Source organism: Gossypium raimondii, chromosome 12 (assembly GCF_025698545.1).
Source record: "Gossypium raimondii isolate GPD5lz chromosome 12, ASM2569854v1, whole genome shotgun sequence".
Classification (NCBI taxonomy): domain Eukaryota; kingdom Viridiplantae; phylum Streptophyta; class Magnoliopsida; order Malvales; family Malvaceae; genus Gossypium; species Gossypium raimondii.
In genome coordinates, this window is record NC_068576.1 from 5,383,905 (window position 1) to 5,400,690 (window position 16,786).

Here is a 16,786-nt window from a genome sequence, read left to right on the forward strand (position 1 = left end):
ACCTTGAAAACGATCGCCAATAACTTACAAATATTATTATCATTCATACACCTTCGAATCATTCCAGAATGTCCGCCTCACGTACATCCCTCTCTCTTCTGAGAACCCTTGTTCCCTACAAAACCCAAACTCGAGCCGTCACCTATATGCCTCGTCCCGGAGACGGATCCCCGAGACCCGTAACCCTAATCCCAGGGGATGGAATCGGTCCATTGGTGACCAACGCAGTGGAACAAGTGATGGAAGCAATGCACGCACCGGTTTACTTCGAGAAGTACCAAGTTCACGGCGACATGAAGCAGATACCGCAGGAAGTCATAGATTCCATAAGGAAGAACAAAGTTTGCCTTAAAGGAGGGTTGAGAACACCCAAGGGGGGTGGAGTTAGCTCGCTGAACCTTCATTTAAGAAGAGAATTGGATTTGTACGCTTCATTGGTGGATTGTTGTAATTTGCCAGGATTGCCAACCAGACATGAAAACGTGGATATCGTAGTAATCAGGGAGAACACCGAAGGGGAATACTCGGGTCTCGAACACGAGGTGGTGCCTGGCGTGGTTGAGAGCCTTAAGGTCAATTTAAGTTGTTTTCTTTTATTAAAAAAATCTAAACATTTTCTTAATTGGGTAATTTGTTTTATCTGTTTTTGTGGATCAGGTGATAACCAAGTTTTGTTCAGAGCGGATTGCAAAATATGCATTTGAATATGCTTATTTAAACAATCGAAAAAAGGTTACCGCTGTTCATAAGGCCAACATCATGAAACTGGCTGATGGCCTGTTTTTAGAGTCTTGCCGGGAAGTTGCAGCTAGATATCCAACTATCAAGTATGACGAAATCATCGTTGACAACTGTTGCATGCAACTTGTTTCAAAACCAGAACAATTTGATGTGATGGTATGTGAGTTCTTTAATTTTGATTCTTGTCATAGTCCATCTTGGTAAGTAATGATGTTTATGCATTGTATGCTACTGTATATGTAATTACCCGTTGCTGTATTGAACTTTCTCCTGCAGTATCCATTGAGGGACTCATTGTTTTGTTTTAAGTACCAATATCCAAAATATATGTCTAACACATTATTCTAGAATTATTGAAACACTTAGAATTGAGTACACCTGTAGTAGTAGTAGTCGTATGGGTAACGTGGTATATATGACACTCGGAAAATCTTTTAAGATATTTAGAGGAAAATGATCCTTTGAAAGGTCTTTCCGAGTGCGAGATTACCTAGCATCATGATGTTTTGCGTACATTCTTGTGATATACACAAGGACTCTTAAAACTAGTTCAACGTAAAAATAATGATAAATTCCAAAATTTCTTGACATGGGATAGTAACATAGGCTTTTTCTGCCACTTTTTGCAACTTACGTGCTTTAACCTTCTGACAAATTTTCACTTTCTGAATTTCTTTTGTGTCATTATTAGATTACTCCTAATCTTTATGGAAATTTAGTGGCAAATACAGCCGCCGGCATTGCTGGAGGTACTGGTGTCATGCCTGGAGGTATCAATAACTTAATATTGTGATCTGGATTCATATTAATATTGTTTACTTAAATTGATATAAGTTATCCTGTGGGAATTTATAGGCAATGTAGGAGCTGAACATGCTGTATTTGAGCAAGGTGCTTCAGCAGGGAATGTGGGAAAAAAAAAGATGGTGGAGCAAAAAACGGCAAATCCATTGGCTTTGCTTCTGTCTTCTGCCATGATGTTGAGGCATCTCCAGTTTCCAGCATTTGCTAATCGACTTGAGGAAGCGGTGAAAAATGTAATCTTAGAGGGAAAGTACAGGACTAAAGACCTTGGTGGAGATAGCACCACACAACAAGTTGTTGATGCTGTCATTGCTAAGATTGAGTGATTACTTGGGGAAGGTAAGGTTGGGTTCTCCCTCAAGTCTTAAATTTTGTTGCTTTTCTCATTTTCTATTTGCTATTCTTAGATTTCCAGCATTATATTCTTTTTTATCCAAATAATCAATTTGTAATGAAAATTGAGTGTTGAATAAGTTTCTTCGATTGTAAAACTTTGGCATTAGGTGAAATAAGAATCTGGTTTTCTACTTGTACACTTGTTTTTTTCATTTCTATTTATATGAAGCCATTTTGAGGGCCTCTTCTAGGGGTGAGGTTTTAGCACATGTATTTTTATAAATATATATATATATAGACAAAATAATATTTTTATTTATAAAATAATAAATTTTAGTACTTTCACGAGACATCAACTCAATAAAACACTTAAATATTGTAAAGATTTTTAAAATGTAATATTTTTGTACTAGTTTAGTGCTTGCATACAAGATTTTATTTATTTAAATTTGTAGAGAATCATAAGATAACTAATTTGTGATTAGATAAACAAAAAAATTAAGTGTTAAAATTTATGTATAAAAATTCCAGTATAAAATTTTATAAATGTTGGATTTTTTTGGTTATGTTAGTAAAAATTATTTATTTATATTTCTGTTGTTTAATAATAAAATACTTCAACTTTAAAAATTGATTAATTCATAATTCTAATTTTATTAACATAATGTTTTATATTATTTGAAAATTTTAATATTAAATATACCAATTTGAATATTTCATTTATTTTAAAAATTAAAAGTAACTTATTTTAAATGTAGTTTTTTCCTAAAAAAATCAACTTAAATTTCAACATTAAGTTAAAATAGCTAGTTACCTACTAATTCTATTCAACTTTTTTATTGAAAATTTAAAATAAGTGAAATTTTATTAGGATTATAAAACATATTTAAAGCATTAAATTTGAAACTTTATTTTCCAATGAAATGAAAAATTTCAATGGTTTGTCAAATACACCTAACTTAATATATTAAAATCCATATCACCAAAAAAACCCTACATATAAAAATAAAATTTCATTAATTACATGTTTATAACAATTAATAAAAGTTTATTTATTAACAAAATATTATATATATATATATACACACATTATCAAAAAACTATTCTATGTGGCATAGCTTATAATTTGGCATATGTCACAATAATAATCTGTAATGTGTAACTGTTGAATATATTTTAAAAATAATTTAAGATAAATTCCTTATAAGAAAGTAGCAACAAATTTGGAAAAAGAAAAATTGCATATTTTGCTAATATATCCAACACCCTCATTATATAATAAAAATATTAGAGTATATTTGGTAGGAATAAAAAATTTCCTAATTACAATTTGGCTATAAAACTAATGCGGCGCTGAAACAAATTTACTTTCGTGGGGATATAGTTATGCATATAACGCCAACATTTAATCTTTCATTTTTTCCGGCACATTAGCCGCCCACGGTTGTCTGTAACATCTCCTAATATCTTGCCCTACATTATTGTATCTGTCGTCATCCGAGTTGGGGAATCCTAGGAGCAGAAGTCGATAACCACGCCGAATTGTGTACTCTCCGCCCTCCTCAGGGAACCACCAACGATCCTCCAATGCGCGAGAGGCCAAAGGAATAGTCATAATTTTCCGCACTTCCTGGTCAGAAAATAACCCCCGTAATAGCTCCACATTCCATTCACCACTATTAGCACCAATTAGATCAACAACTTTCTCAAACCCACTAAACCGCTCAGACTGAATTTTGCAGGGTATCTCACCCGGGAGCCATGCATCGTCCCAAATAGAGATTGAGGATCCATTTCCCATTTGCCATCCACAACCCATTCGCAACAAACCCTTATCAGCCCAAATGCTACGCCACAGAAAAGAAGGTTGATTTCCTAATCCTGACTCTATAAAATCAGTAGTCGAATAGAATTTTGCCTTGAGTACTCGAGCAACTAACAAATTCGGACTATTCATCAAGCGCCACCTTTGTTTGGCAAGCAATGCAATGTTAAGCTTCGACAGTCACCTAAAGCCCAAACCGCCAACTTCCTTTAAGTCACACAATCCCTCCCAGGAGCACCAATGAATCCCCTTCCTAAAATTAGCCTTACCCCACCAATAACGACGTAACAAGGCCTCCAACTCTTTACAAAAAGAACTCGGAAAAAAAGAAGAAGACATAGGGTAAATGGGAATAGCTTACCTTACCACCCTGCAACAGACATCTGTTAAGCCAGCTTCCAATACGCTCCAAAAATCGGCCTTTGATAGATCGAAAAGCCTGCTTCTTGTTTCTACCAACAATCACCGGAAGCCCCAGATAGTTCACGAGATCTGAGGTACTACGCACCCCGAAAACACCTTCCATGGCAGCTCGCATCTCATGGTTTACATTAGCACTAAAATAGATCAGGGACTTCGCAAAATTAATTTGTTCCATTAAGATGTTAACAACATGACCCGGCCCATCAATCGATGCTTCCCCAAAAATATAAGCTAATTATAAGTTAAATGAATTATAGTAAATACAAACTATAAAATAAATTGACACAAATATAAAAGTATATTTTTAAAAATTAACTTTTAATGTCGAAAATATTAAAATTGTTAAAATATATTTTAAGTAAAGACACATTTAATAACTTTGATTAAAGTAAATTTATATATTTTTCAAATATCATTATTTTTTTCAAATCTTTAATTAATTTAAACAAAAACTATAACATAAAAATTTATAATCTTAATACAAAAATCAACCTTACACAGTAGGAGATCCAAATTAATTGTAAACTAAAACTCTAACTTGTTGATAACACTCTAGAATAACGTATTTTTATGTATTAATTATGTATTTATTCTGAGTTTGATCCTGCTAATTTGAGCTATTTATGATCTTTTATCTCATAGGGGCTAAATTTGAGGCAAAAGCAAAATTAAGGGACAAAAGCGTGAATTTAGAGATAAAATGGGCCAATGTGCGGCACAAGGAAAAGTTGGTACCAAAAGTGCAAGCATGGAGGACACAAGGGTTGAAATGCAAAAAGAAGAGATTTTATTCTATTAAACTCTATTTTAATTATATTAGGATAATTAATATTGAGATAATTATTAAGGATTATTTTTAAGATTTTATTTTATCTTTATTTATCTTCAATTAAATGTATTTATCTGTTAGGAATTTAAGTAGGATTAGACTATCTCCCTAGCACTTGTATTTATAATTTTAAAAATTTAATATAACCATTTGATAGTAATTAAAATTTTAAAATTAATTAAATGAGTATTTCAAAAAATCTATAAATACTAAAATTTTAAATAAATAAATAAAAATTTTGTTGTAAAATATAAACAAAATTAACATGTTTCTTGAAAAAACTAATAAATAAACTGTGTAAAAGTAAATTAAGATGTATTATCATAATAATTTTAAATAAAAATAAATTAAGATTTACTTGTTAGATAATCTAAACCTTACATACACATAAGAACAATTACATGATATTATTTAGAATAAACTATACTAGTATTCACCCAACTATTAGCGTATTTCTATTTTGGTAATCCAAATTTAAAAAAAAATCTATTTTAGTTACTAACATTGTCATCATTTCATATTTTGGTTATCCCTCCATTAAAATATTAATAGAATGCGAAGTCTCTTTTTGTTGACATAATAATAAATTTAGATTAAATATTTACAAATTCTATCAATTTGGTCTAAATTTTAAAAATTTAATAAATTTTGTCTTGATTCTTAAAATTCACTAATAACAATGTGAAATTTAAAATAAAATATTTAAAATTTATTTTTCTATAAAATATATAATATTTTTAAAAATACATACAAAATTAGAAAAATATTTATAAATAAATGAATACTCGTTTTCACTTTTTCTGATATGAACTTTATTTATTAAAATAATAATTTATAAATAAAATAATTTAAGGAAAACCATGAATAAGACTTAAACTAGTTTTAGTGTAAAACCTAAGTCGACAATGAATAATTTGTAATTTGTTCCAAACAATTAAGGTAACACTTCAATGTTTTACATGTTAAAAGGATCGTGAATAAAATTTGATTTGATTCCAAAAATTTGAAAAGAAATTTAAATTTCAAGTTAATTGAATCGAGTTATTTGAGTTTTCAAATTATTCGAGTCAACTTAAATAAATAATTTGAGTTCGAATCGAATTGAATTTTACAATTCAAATAACTCGAATAATTGAATAATAGATTGGTATAAATACCTTTTGGTCCCTATTAAGTTTGAAAATGAGCAAATTGGTCTCTCTCAACAAAAATATAAAATAATTCAAAATAATTTTAAAATTAAAATATTTATAAAATTCTAAAATTTATATTTTTTAAAAATTATATAAATTTAAAAAATCTAAAAATATATAAAAGAAAGTTAAAAATTAAAATTTTCTACAATTATAAGTTTGGGACCTAAATAAGTTAATTAATGATTCAAGTTTATCATATACTAAAGTATTTTTAATTATTTTGCTTTGAAAAAGTTTTCAAATACATATGATTTCAAATTTATGTGCTCTAACATAGAATTAGTTCTAGTGTAACAAGATTTTAATTTGACATGTTTAATTTTTTACTTGAACTCGAATAATTTCGCTCGATCCTATTTGACTCGACTCGATTCGAAAAAATTTTAAATCGAGTTAGGATGATAAAATAGGACTTGTCAGCTTGATTAACTCGAAAATTTTTCACTTGATTCGACTCAATTCAATCGAATGCTCACCCCTACCTCTTATAAAAATTTATACAATTATGCCATCACAAGCATACTTAAATAATGAAACTTGCCTTGTTTGTTAGGCATTAATATACCCATATACCATTTCCTTTTTAAAGAACATTCAAGGGTAGGTTAATTGCCTTCAACCAACAAAGAACTCTACATGTAATCATAGCATACGGCATACCAAATTTACAAGTTAGACGTTAGGATACAAACATAACCATAATGGCCTTTATGGCCTTCTTTACAACTCAAAACATGTACTAAGAGTATCACTACCATATCAATGTATACATTCAAAAGGTAGGATTTTCTTTTTCGTTCTAATGCAACTCATTGTTTAGCTCCTCCACCTTGGTGAAGTCAACTTCCTACATACAGAAACACAAATTCCACACACTAAGCTTTCCTTAAAACTTAGGAGTGCTCACACAAGCTCTAACATAACACGTAATATGCTTTATAACTATTAAAGGCAATTTAAACACATTTCATATGTTTAAGTTATGAATCATCTTTCAAACAAATTTTTTTTAAATGGCTATTCTTTGAACTCTTTTAGCTTCTTTATTATAGTTCTATTAACATTGTTTTAGGACATAACTATTAGTTTTCAAGTAGCATCTAAGATCTTCTTTGCTATCTTTTAGCATTATTTATTGAGGAAGCTATGCTTTAATCTATTAAACTATCTATGCATACTCTAAAGCCAAGGATCATATTTCTTTCCATTTCTTTAAGTCTTTATACTAAGTTCTATGTGATATATCTTTCAAAACTCTAAATGACATTTAATAATATTTTCTCTCTTTGTATTCTAAGTGAGTCTTGGAATGTTTTAACTATGCTATTTGCTACTATTGCTATCTATTTACTCTTTGTTTAGCTTTAAAGACTTTGTAAACTTCCTTTGTACACAAAGTTCATCTTTTAAACTTTAAGACTCTTATGTACACTATGAAACTTTAGTGAACTTGCTTTAGTTTCAATTATTGCACAATCTATGTGATGAGTTTTAACTTTAGCTTTTATGTTTCCTTACCATTCACATGGTAAGCTTTGAATACAGTTTAACTATGTAGTGCTTGTTTTTGAATTGTAAAATTTTTATACAAAACTCAATAAATCAGGATTTGTCATGCAAAATCATTAAGAACAAAATTAAATGTGGAAGCATGCATGAATCCATTGATTTCTTGGAATCTTCAATCTTATGGTTTTGATCTTCCAAATTAGCACACAAGTAATTCAAAGAAAGTGACTTTCTCTTTTCTAAAGATGGGATATTAGAAAAGTTACGTATGTGTAATTTGGGGACCATAACCCTAATATATAACTTTTGCACATTAACCTTAATTTCTAATCAACCCATCATTAATTAGAAATTAGTTCCTAGAGTATCTACGCATATTTGGCCCATACTTCATTTAGTAACTAAAACGAGCTATTTTTTATGATAGTAAATAATATTTAATTACTATTATTATATATGTGATGTTCATATTTTCAAACAATCTCCTATTAATTACTCTATAATTACATGTCATTATATAATCTTATGAGCTCAAAACTTTATTATCATATCCAAAAGGTATTTCAAACAATCTCGTTCATTCATCATGTTAACATAGAACCAAGATGACTTTCGTTACATATATCGTAATTAAATCTAACCCTGATCACGTATATTAACATAACTAAATGACATAGATCAAGTATGTATGTGTAGCATGGAAATTAAATGCAATGTGAACCAAACCTGCCTATTTCCAATTGGTCCTCATTAACTTAAGTGAGGTCAGTATCAAACAGAGTGAATAAACTGAATACTTCATTTCTGATCAGAAAATAACCAAATACATAAATGTTTGAAAAAAAACATAAAGCAAATAAAATATAAACTCCCGCTAAACCATGATGTCCTCAAATAATATAACACCCATATGAGCAGTGTGTTCATGAAAGACCTTGGGTGGTAAACCTTTTGTGAGCCAATCCACTATCATGGAGTTTGTCCTAATGTGCTTTTTGTCCAATGTGCTCTGTGGATATTTCTCCATTTTGCATTGTCTTTCATAACTAGGAAATTTATGTCAACATGCTTTGACTTAAATGAGCTCATGTTGTTGTTGGAATACAACACCGCTGATTTATTATCACAAAATAATTTGAGTGGTCTTTCTACATTCTCCAAAATGTGCAGCCCAGTAACAAAGTTTTGCAACCATATTCCATGGTTTGATGCCTCATAGCATGCTACAAACTCTGTTGCTATAGTGGAAGAAGCTACAAGTGTCTGTTTGACAGTTTTCTAGGATATAGCTCATTTAGCTAACAGGTTAATATAGCATGATGTAGATTTCCTACTATCTTGGCACCCAAAGAAATCAGAATCTGAATACCCTACGACTTCCAAATGATCTAATCTCTTATAAGTGAGCATGTAATTTTTTGTTCTTTAAAGATACCTCATAACTCTCTTAGTTGATATCCAAATGTCCATACTACGGTTACTTAAATATATGCCTAACATCCTAACAATGTACGTAATATTTAGACACGTACATACTTGAGCATACATTTGACTCCCAACAGCTGATGCATACGAAATCTTTTGCATTTCAAGGTTATTTTTTAAGGCATTGAGTAAGACTAAATTTGTCCTTTTTAGCAATTGGAGTGTCATCTAATCTACAACCTTGCATGCCAAACCTTTTGAATACTTTATCGATATAACTCTTTGTGATAATCCAAGAATACCCCGAGATCGGTCTCGATGTATCTGAATTCCTAAAACAAAAGAGGCGTCCCCGAGACCTTTCATTTGAAAATGCTTAGATAAAAACCTCTTGATTTCGTTAATAAAAAAAAAAGAAAAAGAAAAAGAAAAGAAGAAGGCTTAATTATATTTTAGTCTATGAAGTATATCACTTTCCCACTTTGGTCTTTAAAGTTTTTCTTTTTGGTCTAGTTTAGCCCCTAATGTTATCAGACATTTTTGGTTTAGACCTTTGGACGTTAAAATAAAACCATTGGGATATCGAGCCAATAATATGTTTCCATGTGTCATGCAATGACATCATTACGATGCCATCATCTGAAAAAGAACTTTAGAAGTGAAAAAATATTTTTAAAAATTACTAAAATTATTATAAACAAAAATTATTAAAATTTACTATTTTTAAAAAAATTAGAAAATTTAATATTTTAAAATTTTATAAATCACATGTACTAAAGTTTAAACATGAAATCATTGTCTCTTGAAAGGATACCGCCAACAATAAATATTTTATAATTCAATCCATCGAATTGATCATTGGTAGATTTTTAGGTGATAAATTTGGATAATTTTTAAAATTATTTAAATAATTAAAATAATTTTATTTCTATCGATTATCAATTCCGATGGATTGAATTATAAAACAATTAATGTAGGTAATATCCTTCCAAGAGGCAATGATCTCATGTTCAAGTTTTAGGTAGATGTGATTAATAAAATTTTAAAAAATTAAAATTTCTAATATTTTTCTAAATTTTAGATTTTTTATATATTTTTGTAATTTTATAAATTTTTCTATTTTAAAATAAATTTAGTATATATATTTTTAGTTTTTGAAACATTTTTTGGATTTTTTTATTATTAGATTTTTGTGTAAATTTAAAAATAATTTTTAAGAATTTTCGAATAACAATATTAGAATAACATCGTCGACTAACACGTGGTAGCCTACGATTGACTAGATATAAGTGGGCAATAAATATATAGGGCTGGACAAAATGCGTGCCAACCCTGAGCCCATTTTCAAGACCAAAATAAAAGCCCTTCCATTTTCTAGGGGATAAACATGGCATAGCCCTATTGGTTGATATGCCAAATCCTTTGTTTTTAAATAAAAAGGAAAAAGGAAAGAATATCCGGATTTTATTTTCCACTCCTTTCTCTCTCCCCTTTGTTTGTTTCACAAAGGCAAGGCTTTGTTCTGTTAGAATTTAGAAAATCCCCATTTTTCTCCAAAACAACAAAAAGAAATCCTTTTCTCTTCTCTTCTCTTTTTCACGATTTTTTTTATTATAAATTTCATCCAATTCTTTTATTTTTCAGAATTTTTTTTAAAGAAAATACTCACTCCCTAAATAAAAAAAAAAGGAAAAGGAAATACAAACTTACCATACCAAAGGCAAGGGAAAGGAAATTGTTTTTCGTATTTGTCTAATTTTCTGGGGGTTAGGGTTTTGATCGATCTGAGAGAGTCAGATTATGGGTGGGGATGGCGATTCGAGTGAGTCAAGACTCGGTGACAATGGAGGAGGAGAAGAAGAGGGAGTGATGGTTAATATCCGATGCTCTAATGGTTCAAAATTTACGGTTAGGACCAAACTCGAATCAACCATTGGATCTTTCAAAGTTGTTTTAGCTCAGAGTTGCGATATCCCAGCTGATCAGCAACGATTGATTTATAAAGGCCGAATCTTAAAAGACGACCAAACCCTTCAAAGTTACGGTAAGTTTTAATTGCCATTGGAATATTTAAAAAAAAAGAGTCGTTTTCAATTTTTGGTGTTTCCCATTTGACGAAAACACGGAAAAGTAATTGGAAACGGTTCAATTTCTGTAAAAACAGGTTACTGAATTATATAAGTTTCGATAGTATTAAGCAAGTTCAGGAAAATAGGTTAATATTGATTTTGTTGAGCTGTTTTTAATGATATTGAGCTCGTTTAGATGGCCGTGTATTTGATTGTCTAAATAGGATTCACTGAGGATTGTTTCATGATCACAAATCTTTTTGTTGGTTAGCTATATCCATGTATTTAGAAGAAAATAAATTGGGAGGCATCACAACTACCTCTAATTGGGAGTCATTTGGGGACTGATGATATAGTTTTATATGGTTAATGAGTTATGGAGAAAATGCTTCATATTTGATGAAGCTTGGAAAGCTATTAATAATTTGACATGAGGAACTCTTTGATGGCTGATGAAGATTGTGCCATACATGTGCTTTGCTAAACCTTTGCTTCTTTTAGCCAAGCAATTTATCTCACATGTATGTAGCACTTACTGCCCAACTCTTTCTGTTCATCCACCATTGTCTTAATGATTGACTAATGGTTGTTCAGTACATGCATGCAACACAGACATTTGTATGAGTGCCAATCTGAACACCTTGATCAGTTTAAACAACTTTGAAAACTTGATGATGCAATGTAATATGTTTCAGTAGCTCAGTAATCAATATTATGATACCTTAAGGCTTACAGTTATATATGTTGTGCATGTAATGCTTACTTTTGAAGATAAATCTACTTCAGGGGAGGGTTAAAGTATCTTTGTAATACGTGCTTAATTTATGCACTAGTACTTAATGATCACTTGATCATTTTACTTTCTTCACATTTATTGAAGGTTTGCAAGCTGATCATACTATTCATATGGTCCGTAGTTTTGCCCCATCTTCATCGGCCCCTCCTCCTGTTGCTACTACAAATGTTGGAACTCCAAATACTACACCAGGGGTCACACGTGGTGTTGGTTCTAATGAGGGTGCTGGTCTGGGAGCATCAATTTTCCCTGGACTTAATCCGCTTGGTGGTAATGGAGGTAGTTTTGGTTTGTTTGGATCAGGACTTCCTGAATTTGAACAAGTACAGCAACAACTAACTCAAAATCCCAACATGATGAGGGAAATAATGAATACACCTGCTATTCAAAGTTTGGTGAATAACCCAGAGTTAATGCGCACTTTGATTATGAGCAATCCCCAAATGCGTGAGATTATTGACCGGAATCCAGAGCTTGGGCATATACTTAATGATCCTAGCATTCTGCGACAGACTTTGGAAGCTGCTAGGAATCCTGAACTCATGCGTGAAATGATGCGAAACACTGACAGGGCTATGAGTAATATTGAATCCTCTCCTGAGGGATTTAACATGCTTAGGCGTATGTATGAAAATGTTCAGGAGCCATTTTTGAATGCTACAACTATGGCTGGAAATAATGGAAATTCTCCAGGTTCAAACCCATTCGCAGCCCTTTTGGGCAATCAAGGCGGTTCTCAAGCTAGGGATTCACCTAGTAACATTTCTGTAACTGGTTCTGAAAGCATTCAAGGACAAACTTCCCCAAACACAAATCCTCTTCCTAACCCTTGGAACAACACTGTTAGAGGTGGGAACTTCATTAATACATTTTTTTCTGTCTAGCCATACTCTTTGGTAAAACATGCATATTTTTTTAATTGTGTGCATGCTAGTCCTATTGCAGATAAGAAAGGTAGGCTCCTTGAATCCAGAATGTTCCTGATTAATAAGAACACAATTGTGTTTGCTGGAAAAAAGAATGATGCTGAAAGCTGATGGTCTAAGTAATTTAGATTCTCCAAGTACATATTGTTGCAATGTTTAATTTTTCATGATTATGAATTATATAACCTTTTCTTTTGACAGTTTGCAATATGAGTGGGGTTCTTTCTCATATAGAAAAGTTTGCACAGTAAGCTAAAGTGATGTGACCTAGAATATTTTACTACAGTTGCTCCGTGAAACTAGAATATCTTAAATGTTCAAAATGGAATGTTATACTAGGTTTGTGCACTTGTCGGATGAATGATTGTTTGAGACTCACCTAATTGTAGCTTGTTGTCCATGTTTACTGTTGCATGATTATGAATTTATTATATCTTATGTTTTGGTGTTTTCCAACATATGGGATTCATTTATATTTAGCAAAAGAAAAAATAATGTCTTACCACAGTTGTGGCATGAAAACTAATAGAGTGAACTAGAATATCTAAATCTTTTGTTTTCTTTAAATGCAATTTACTACTGTTGTGTATTTGTTTTAAATCCAGATTTCCTGATGAAATGCTGCATGCTGCAAATTGTCAGGTGTAACCCAGACCAATACTACTGCGAGGTCAAATCCTGCTGGGGATGCTAGGACACCAGGTATTGGTGGTCTGGGAGGCCTCGGGCTTCCAGATATGCCACCCATGTTGAATGGAATGCCAGATGCTTCTCAGATGACTCAATTGTTGCAAAATCCAGCTATATCACAGATGATGCAGAGCATAATGTCTAATCCCCAATATATGAATCAGGTCATTGAAGAATCACTTCTGTAAAGGAATTTTTATTTGCTGATTTCCATATGTTAATAATCCGTTTCTACTTTTTAGATTATGAACCTCAACCCCCAACTTCGTGAAATGTTTGATTTGAATCCTCAATTGAGAGAAATGATGCAAAACCCAGAAGTACTTCGTCAGATGTTTTCCCCTGATACAATGCAGGTATATTCTTCTCCATATATATACATCTCTGAGTTCTCTTAAAATGCTTACGTGACTTTATGGTTTTGTATCTTTCTTTCGTTTATATGGGATCCTAGCTGATATGGTCTTATTGGGAAGTTAATGCTATCCCACTGGGTAATATCAGATTATTTGATATTTTTTAAGGAATGTTTTGACAAAAAAGTCACCTATGTTCTACTTTACCTAGTTTTCTTCTTTTATTTCTTGCAGCAAATGCTATCTTTACAGCAGTCTCTTATGTCTCAGCTCAATCGACAGCAAACATCCCAGTAAGTGATAGTACCTCTCTGGTGACTAAAATCTCAATTGCCTTTTTCTCTTCATGCTTTTAAGGTTGTCCAAGTGCGCATGCTTCTGTCACAAATATCAGAATAATTTTCTGAAGTTAATTAATGTCTGATTTCTTGATCAAACATCAGGGTTTCAAATAGTGATGGCATCACAGTGTTGCAGCACCATCTGCCACCGATAAAACCTTAAATAGTGTTGTGAAATAATTTCACGCCAGTAACATGCAATTAGTTGCCCATGAAAAGCAGTCTAATGGCAAATAGTGGCTGTAACCTGTTATTCCCACAATCCCGTTACTTTTTGAAAGAATTCATTGGTTAAACAAAGAGAGAGAGATGAGACAGGGAGAGACGGGAGGTGTGGACTAGAGATCATATGTGAGAAAGGAAAGGAAAAAGTAAAACAGTAAAAGGACAAGGAATTAAACAAACAAGAGAAAGGAAACAAACCTCTGGTTTTTGTTCTGTCTCCACACTTCCATCTTCTCTCTTTTGTTTAACAATAAGAGTCTTTGATTGTCCTGGCTTGAACATGTCTCATTTAGGTTCTATCAAGTCACTTTACTTTTTCTTTCATGACACTTTCGACTGTTCAGACTGGGTTAGGGTGTTTTTACTTTGGATGATTTTGAAGAAGAGAGAATGGCATGGCGGGGTCAATGAAATTGTAACTTATGGGTGGGTGAGTGAGATTTGTTTGGGAGGTGGGTTTTCATTTGAGTGATGGTCAGGTCATTCGAATGGACCAGACCCAAGTATTCTTTTACACAAATTCTTAGAAGAAATTTTAGGGAAATTTTATAGATACTTCTGTATAAAACTTTATTAAGGACAAACTTAATAAGTTACAGATGAAATTTGTATAATTCAAAGAAAATAATTAAAGTTTTGCAGTTAAAAATGTGATCTATCATATAATAATTAAAAGGAATTTGTGATAAAGATATTAATCAATTATAAAATAAAACTTACAAAATTTAATGTAGATTTGATTTTTAATGATGAAAGATTGTGAATATGTATTTTCCATAAAAATACAATATTGTAGGATGTTATAAACACTTTAAAAATCATTAAAAATAAAATTTATTCTCAAAACATTTATTATTTCCTGTAAGAGATTCTGCAAATTTGGGGAAAAAACATTCATGACTGAAACTGCAACTGAAAATGCGACCATGATAAAATTTAGATCTGTCAAACATAGATCTTTTTGTGCCTATGTACAACTGTATTATATAATTATTTGTAACTAGATTTGATTAGTCTTGACATTTTTCTAAATATATTCATGGATATTAAACGGGCCTTTATGATTCATTGCTTATTTTTTAAAACCATAATTGGCTTTTCTTGCAGGGATTCAACACAGACAAGTGGTACTGCAGGTACGGAATAAAAACCAGTCCGAACTATAGTTATGAATATTCTCTAGGAGCCCCATCAAAAGTACTTGGAACTGTCAAGGGCGCTAACATTGAACTCTAAATTGCTTTTCCACCTCCCTTTAGCAGCTCTTCTTTCATCATCTTTATATTTTGCACTTACATTTTGTTTAATTGCGGTTTCAGGAGCACCCCCTACTGCTAGTCTGGATTTGTTGATGAATATGTTTGGTGGTCTAGGTGCTGGCGGCCTCAGTGTTCCCAACCAACCTGATGGTTAGCATTCTTTAATCTTTCCACATCTATTATACGAAGACTTTGCTTTCTTGTGGTTCACTACTAATTTCATGTTGATTGTTTTCCCAGTTCCCCCAGAAGAACTGTATGCCACGCAATTATCACAACTCCAAGAAATGGGCTTCTATGATACACAAGAGAATATCAGAGCACTTCGTGCTACTGCGGGAAACGTCCATGCTGCAGTTGAGAGACTCCTGGGAAATTCTGGGCAGTAATTCATCACAACTTGATGCTTTTTAAACTTTTAGCAAAGAGCTCTCATGTAAGACATGTAAGATGAGTGGCCTGGTGCCTTAGCAAAACCACAGATTATGGGGTATACATGCTGATTCCTTTTTTGGGCGTGTTTAATAAGTTAGTAAACACGATGATATACCCGAGACCGTGTTGATATAGGCTTATGCAATACTTGGATCATCCCATATTTCACCCACGCACTTGCTTATGTACATACACTTTGGATTATTGCTTTCCAATTTTAGACTTAAAAAGGATGCTCATGGCAATGTGACTTGTTTCCTTGGTTGTTTTTCAATTTTATGGAAATTTTACGAATACATGATTTAAGTAGGAATTTGGCTATTCAATTGTGTCCATGCATTGCAGGTTACATTCAATGAAAGTGTCGTAAGCGTGATGGGTAAGGCCAAGATAACCACCATCAAACGAGCTGCCCAATGCAAATCATCCACCATTTTTTACGCTTACCCCTCCACTTAACTCATCACTAATGTTTTGTTTTCTGAGAAGGAATGACAACATTGATTATGATCCGACAATAAACCGAGTTATTAGCAATGTGGTGAAGTCACATGTGCGCGAGGGCAATTCGAGGGCTTCCATGATTAGAATATGTGGGAAG

The 16,786-nt window shown here is 32.0% G+C and overlaps 2 protein-coding genes across 2 annotated transcripts; both read left to right on the forward strand.

Annotated features, from left to right (window-relative positions):
* Window positions 1-13: 13 nt before the first annotated feature.
* LOC105762987 (isocitrate dehydrogenase [NAD] regulatory subunit 1, mitochondrial) lies at window positions 14-2,066 on the forward strand. Its single transcript, XM_012580986.2, has 4 exons — window positions 14-572; window positions 658-897; window positions 1,433-1,511; window positions 1,597-2,066. Exons 1-4 carry the CDS (start codon window positions 69-71, stop codon window positions 1,869-1,871), a joined length of 1,098 nt encoding a protein of 365 aa, XP_012436440.1. The 5' UTR covers window positions 14-68; the 3' UTR covers window positions 1,872-2,066.
* Window positions 2,067-10,549: 8,483 nt separating this feature from the next.
* LOC105762988 (ubiquitin domain-containing protein DSK2a) lies at window positions 10,550-16,443 on the forward strand. Its single transcript, XM_012580988.2, has 8 exons — window positions 10,550-11,132; window positions 12,038-12,802; window positions 13,522-13,733; window positions 13,812-13,925; window positions 14,160-14,218; window positions 15,599-15,627; window positions 15,811-15,900; window positions 15,991-16,443. The coding sequence occupies exons 1-8, from the start codon at window positions 10,889-10,891 to the stop codon at window positions 16,137-16,139; spliced, it is 1,662 nt and encodes a 553-aa protein (XP_012436442.1). The 5' UTR covers window positions 10,550-10,888; the 3' UTR covers window positions 16,140-16,443.
* Window positions 16,444-16,786: the final 343 nt, after the last annotated feature.